Source organism: Salmo trutta, chromosome 11, assembly GCF_901001165.1.
Source record: "Salmo trutta chromosome 11, fSalTru1.1, whole genome shotgun sequence".
In the NCBI taxonomy this organism is placed as follows: domain Eukaryota; kingdom Metazoa; phylum Chordata; class Actinopteri; order Salmoniformes; family Salmonidae; genus Salmo; species Salmo trutta.
The window spans coordinates 1262186-1269105 of record NC_042967.1 but is presented as its reverse complement, the minus strand read 5'-3'; the positions used below and the strand labels follow the sequence as shown (position 1 = coordinate 1269105).

The window sequence follows — 6920 nt, the reverse complement described above, 5'->3', positions numbered from 1 at the left end:
TGCAATTTGGTGCAACGCGTCTTGTTGCGGTTATTGATGTCTTATTACAATGTAATAAGCATATGTTGAACGGCAACATTTTGACACCATATTTGTCAGCTGTACACTTTCGTTTTCCAAACTACGTATATGTACTTTGCAAACAGGCCTCTGCAATTGTATTAGTCAGCTTTACTTGAAGAAGAAGAAAAATCGGTACCTGTGTGCGAACATATTATAGGCTAGCTACTGATGTCTTTGAACGTGACTGTTTTGGTGGAGGCCACGAATATGAAGGGAGTGCCTGGAGATGGAGAGGAAGAGAGAGGGCCTGAAGAGAAAGAGGATGGGGAGTAAGAGAGTAGAGAATAGTACAGAAAGGTGACAGATGCTTGGGAGCATTTAAGGTCTGGGGTAGAACATTTCTAGAACTATTAATCGTTCAATCCTGACCCCTTTGTAATGGGGAATATTTAAGATTAATAATGTTGTTATTCAGTTTAGAGGGATTAACACAATGCTTAGCATATTTATATGTTTTCTCTTTCTATAATACACGATTTCCAGTATTCTGGTTGTGCAAGGTATGGGTTGATGTTCTTGATGCTGTATGTTATGGATTAAACTCATACTGTATCTGTTGATAGAGATTGACTCCAGACTGGTGTTTGAAGGACCAAGGACACTGATTTTTGTTGTATTCTGTGAAACACTGTGTGATTCTGTAGCAGCTGACAAAGTTGTTTTGACTTTCTACAAGCCTCCCAGGCTGTTGTTTATAGGACATTTTGTGCTATGTAATTAGGATATAAAGGGCCTTCTCTGCTAAGGCCAAACTAGACATTTTCTCTGCTTCTGTGCTGGGGGTGTCTCCCTGTTGCAACCTGTAATTATACCGAGATGATTTTGATTGATTTGACTGCTCTCCTTTTTGTTCACCTGGAAATTTCCATTAGACCCCTCACCTTTGACCCGAAGATTAACCCTATCTCCCCTACTGTATGTCCTGTTGTTTTTGCTTCCCAATGACTATGGGCTGTCACTGGACCTCTGTTTGGTCCCTAAGGGTAAGACACCTTGAAGGCTGGACCCCCAATTTTAAGTTCACAGGCAAAAGGTAGGCTACACCATACATACAATTAGAGAGAGAGAGAGTGTGTGTGTGTGTGTGAAGAAAATAGATTAAAACTGATAGGAAGGCAGATAATAGGTTGTTATACTGTATGGACTAGTTTCCCAGACACATATTAAGCCTTGTCCAGGACAAAAAAGCATTGAGAGTTTAATAGTCGAGGACGTAATCTGTGTCCGGGAAACCAGCCTTATATGTTTTATCAAAGTGCCACAGTCTTTGCTGCAAAGGAGCTGCTATGCGATGGTGAACAACATTTACACTTATTTGCTACTTCAAGATGAATGCCATGCAACGCTACAGATCCCATATCTAACGGTACTGACCAGCCCATAGTTTTAAAGCCCTAAATGCTGAATTATTGACGTGATAGTAAGCTTTCTGCTTATACTGTAACCATCTTAGATCAAATGAACTGCTACTACAGTATAAGGCGCTACAATTTCAGACCTGATTTTCCCATATGAAAAAATGTATCAGCTCTTACAAAAATGTCCATGGATTATAATCCACATTTACTGTTGCTGCAGGATTGTTTTCCTGCTGTAGCAAACTGGCTCAAATCTTCATATCCGCCATATTTGAAATCATATGGCTATTAAATTGTTTCGCAGTGATAGACAATTTTCCAAGTCTCATAGTCTAGACAGTGATTGATAAATAAAGTAGAACCGACTGTCAAGGAGATTAATTAATAAACACATTAACTAGTTCTCAGTCCTTCCATGCAAGGACGCATTTCTAAATGAAATACACCCACTCTCTCCTCCCTCTTCCCTCGAGCGATATGTCTCTTGCTGAGGTGGCGGCTCAACTAGTTTGAGGATGAGCATATTATAATTTTACTCAACTAGAGATTTGGAACAATTATGTAAAGTGGAGAAGATGCATAAACTTGAATTGTCCTGAGACAGAACCGGATGACATTGCTATAGGCATTAGTTGATGAAAAGTGTACCTGTAGCGGATTTCTTAATTCAATTACCCTTAGGAATTGGGCACACGTGTTGAAGAAGTGATTTGCAACAAGTATACACAGGGATCTACAGTATACTTGGTACAAAAGTGAAAAAACCTCACTGATTTATGTTTATTATTTTTTTAACCTGTACTCAGTGCAATTTTTTTAAATCTAGACTTAGCAAACATAAATCGAAGGTTTACCAAAAACACCGGACACACATCGGCTACTGGTGGTGTTAGTCTTAATGACAAATACCAATCAATTTCTATGACACCCTCTGGGAGGCATACATTTTGTGAGTATGCTGTGTAATTGCTAAGTGAGCCTTTTGCTAAATGGGCCTTTGACCCATGTGTTATAGCGGCACAAAATGTCAACACATACACACACAATGTCAATTTAAAAAGTTTAAGTTTGATCCTACCGTTCACATAAGTCCCCCATAAAGACTTGGGGATACTTAGCCTAGCCATCAGGCCAATGCGGTACTGGACGCTATGCTAATTCACTAATGCGCCTGGCTAGGCTAACTGATGATGCGGTGGCTGTTGTGTAAATGGCTAATCCAATCGGTTTCCACATGCTTATTTTACTTCCCAAGGGTGGTGGGAGGAGTGGGGCACATAAACAATTTAGAGCCCCTCCAGAATTCACCACTCTCTCAAGAGAGGGCCGTGTGGTCTGGGGTGACAGAGAGGGAAGGGGTGGGGGGGAGCCACTTTGTCACCCTCACTGTAGTGACAGATGTGTTGTTGGTGTCAAGGTTTTATGGTTACTGTTATTGGTGTTTAGTCCTGCGATGAGCTAGTATGCGTTTGCATCACACCTCGAGGCACACTTATGACTTCATGCTGGTGTTTTACATGCCAAACAGTTATACAGAATGGATCATTCTATATTACAGTAACATATCATCCAGGCAAACAAAGAACATATGCCATACAGACAAAGAGTCTATGCTTATGAATAATAGATCCGGTGAGTGTGCACTTACTGTTAATGTCTGATGACCACAAAAGGACTGTTTAAAACTGATAGGCTTTGACTTCCTGAAATTGTATAATCAAAAAAAGGACAAACAATAGAATCTGAGGATTGAAATAGTTGAAAACTGACCAGGAGCGAGCAAAGTTGAATTGCTGACAAATTGCCGAGCGACAGCAATTTATTAAGCACAAATCAGACAAATCAGTTCCACAAGCACTTGCTTTTACTTTTGTAATGGCTTTGAGAAGACCGTCGTTAAACTTCACATCCATTCTGTTTTTTAATGAATCAGTTAGATCCTGTGACACTTAAGACTTTTGGGTGTTGCAGGTAGGTGATTCTAAAATAAAACACTTTATACTTGGAAAAGTCTCAATTCAAAAGATGTTGCACTGGAATTGTTAAAAAAAAATTAAAAATATTCCACTGTTTTAAGATGTGCTTTAGTTATGTACAAGATGCTTCCATAATGAATTATTCCCTTTATCAATAGAAAACAAGCTACGCCAATGTGCATTTTAGGTTTTCTTAAAAAGGTGACACCAGAAAATGATATCTTTATTTATATACTGTAGCTAAGCCTTCTCAATACTAGCCCCTGGTGGCAGCACCAAATTAAGTTAAATCATCCAAATGTACACACACAAATCATACAAAGGCACCAAATGCAAAGACATTGAAAATATAAAATGCCTGCGCTTGATTATTGCAAACATCCAAAAACACCAAAAGGAGCCATTTATGAAGAAAACATTTTATTATTTTCCCCCAAAAGACATTGCACGACATTCAGAAACCTGTTTTTGAACTCAACATCTGTTAATCAGCATGAGAAAAATGCCCCATGGCTTCATTCATATACCCTATAATAAATCTAAGGTAAGAGGAAATTACAAATATATATATTTATCTATGCTTACATCATGTCATTGAACAACAGATTGATGTACAATACACACACGCTGTTGTACAGCAGGAACGGTACTGTAGGTACAAGTGGAAGAAAGGAACCCCAGTGGGCAAAAGTGGTTGCAATAACATCATTATGGCGTCTTTTGTGAACATTATGGTCAGGTTCTAAAGGGAAGATGTTTAGATATAACTTTACCAGATAACCAAAATATGGCATCATGAAAAAGAGGTCTTCACCTGGTTGTCATCTGGCTATCTAACTTTTCAACAACCAGAATATGACGTCATTATGAAATTCTATGCCATATTTTGCCCGCAGGGACGAGACAGCTGGCTAGAATACCTGTGGTCCTTTCGAAGGAAATAACTATAGTATTCAGAAAATAACTATTCAAAAGGTTAGAAGCTCAAGGAAAGGATGCTGGTCTTTCCTATGTACAAAAAGTTTTTCAAGTCCACTTTCACTTAGGTTTCATCTCATATACACAGTTTTTACACAAGTGTTTATTTTTGTCTCATAGAACATAAATGTGCGATATTATATACTTGAGAGGATAACGTTTTAAAAAGTGACTGCAATTGGAAAGTCAAGGGAATCACCCTATTTCACTATAATGTCACATTGTGCTGTTTGCGCCATTAACTAGCATAGAGATTGTCGTTGTACAATGCCAAGACTGAACTTTTGTTGCTCTGATTCCAAAATGCAAACATTTACGTTCTCATTTAGCATATAGGTTAGTTTCAAAGCAGGTAAGTCTCACTCTTAAATTACCAGCTAAATCGCTAGCTGTTTACACCTATTTACCCCCCTTCTCAAATGTGGCAAAAAGGATTCTACTCACACGGCAAGGTAATAGTAAAATAGGACAATTGAGTGGTTTATGTTGGTTTGGAGTGTATGAAATGTAGGTATGTTTGGTCCATTCTTTATCCATCTACTGCTATGTGGTCCTGAAGCTGGCAGTGTGAGGGGTCTGTGTTTTGCTGAAACACCAGACAGAGCGAGAGAGTTGTACACACATAAAACAAGGCACATCAAGTTCACGTGGTAAGGCCGGTCCTTCAATTTCTCTGGAATTACAAAAATGTTCAATTCAATAATTAATATTGTCCATCATATACCCATGATTAAAGTCAAACACAAATGGTTAACACTACTTGAACATCATTACTGCAACATAATAGCACCATAAACATGACATTGACGCGTGTCATAAAATGCTCAGCGGCGCTATTCATTACAGTACAATGACAAACAGTGAAAGCCAATCATCTAATCTACTGTATCGAATTCCAAGGCGGCGGTAATCCATTTCCTACAGTCATACACTGGGTATAACAGGTGTCACATCAAGCTTATGATACATCATGTAAATTTAATGATGCCTATCATTAGTGTTACTTCATCAACGGGTGGCCAGACTTTTAAGAAAAGTGGAGATAAATAATCCAACTGGATGCAGAGCCAAATAGACGCCGGCCATTTTGTCCCAAAATGTCTCTGTGGTATCGAGCTACAACATTAATAAGCTGGAGTAAAAAGGCCATACACTTTTCAAAAAGTATTTAACATCTCCGTGCTTCTCACTAGATTTGTCAAATCAACCCCAAAAAGTGAATTTCCCATGATTCGAAAAGAACTGCAACAGTTCCAAGTAAAAAAGAAGGGAACAAGAGAAAAAGAGATTGCCACTTCACAATTAGAACAAAGGTCAATGGATTTCCTTGTACAGGAAGAACAAGAGCATAGTAGAAAACAGAACTTACAGTTTATCAACCAAGAGATTGACAAATATTTTTTGTTTTTTAATTCTTTGTCTTCGTGTTGCTTTGCCTAAAAACCTTTTACAATCCTTAAGAAAACTGGGAGGAACAGAGGCAGACAGGGAGCGGAGAGCATTTCCTGTTGTTTCACAATAATTCTGGAGCCTCTCCAGACCAAACCACAGTGGATTTTTTGGGAGGGGTGGGTCGGTTGATTAGTGCTCCTCCAGCCAAGATGGTGTATCCCCGCCGGGCATTTTCAACTTGATGTGGAACTGCTTGAGCGTCTGATCCAGCTGTTGCTGGTTTCCTGCATAGTATGCCGCGATGGCATTGTGGAAGAGGATCAGCTGGTTGTGCAACACTTTCACCTGGGAAAGGGGTCGGAAGGAGGAGAAAGAACAGAAAGAGGACATGAGCACTCACACCAGAGTTAACAAACACATACTCGCAGTTAATGCCTGTTGAAGAACTGTGTAACGGACAAGTTTGTTTTGATTCAGCAAATATCCCAGCAGTCTTTTCAAACAGCAACACTGGTCAGTTTTAGATTTGGCCAACCTGGTCTCAGAACATTTTGTATTATTCTGTACGTAAATCAGAGACACTCCATTTAATATGACATGTCACATATGGTATGTATTAATTTGTGGCTGTCCATTACCCATTTCGTATGATATGTTAGAAATTAAAATTTTCGTTTTTATCTTAAGTAACCATACCAAACGTATTATATATCTTACAATTTGAGTGTCCCGGATTTAATTTTACGATGTTAGGTCTAGTCAATGAGACCAGGCTGACTTGGCAGTAACGATGAATATTTTCATGAAAATGTATCAAGTTTTAATTTATTCAGAGAATTCCAGGAAATACTGCAAAAATTGAAGGTGCACATTTAAAACCAAGATATGGTCACTGTGCCAGGGTTCTCCCTAAATAAGAGGGGCTCTGCACCACGTTGTCGCCTTGGCTACGCCACTACGTAAAGATTTCAGAGCAAATGAAACTGATATTTACTTTATCTTTGATCGCCAATGACATTGTGGTGAATTGCGAAACAGGCCGTTCAGAAATTCAGAGCGTTACCATGTTCCTCAATTAATTCAGCACATTTCAGCAGTAGACTCTCTCGACACAGAGCACACTCAGGACGCACCCTGAGTATAGCGTTATCGA

General features: G+C 39.0%; 1 protein-coding gene across 3 annotated transcripts in view; it reads right to left on the bottom strand.

Moving 5' to 3' along the window:
- Window positions 1-3800: 3800 nt before the first annotated feature.
- LOC115202072 (arfaptin-1-like) overlaps window positions 3801-6920 on the bottom strand; it is a 41843-nt gene continuing 38723 nt past the window's right edge. For all 3 annotated transcript variants that reach the window (XM_029765939.1, XM_029765940.1, XM_029765941.1), the window contains one exon: window positions 3801-6112. In XM_029765939.1, the coding sequence (XP_029621799.1) occupies window positions 5957-6112 (156 nt within the window). In that variant the 3' untranslated portion in view covers window positions 3801-5956. The remainder of the gene's footprint in view (window positions 6113-6920) is intronic.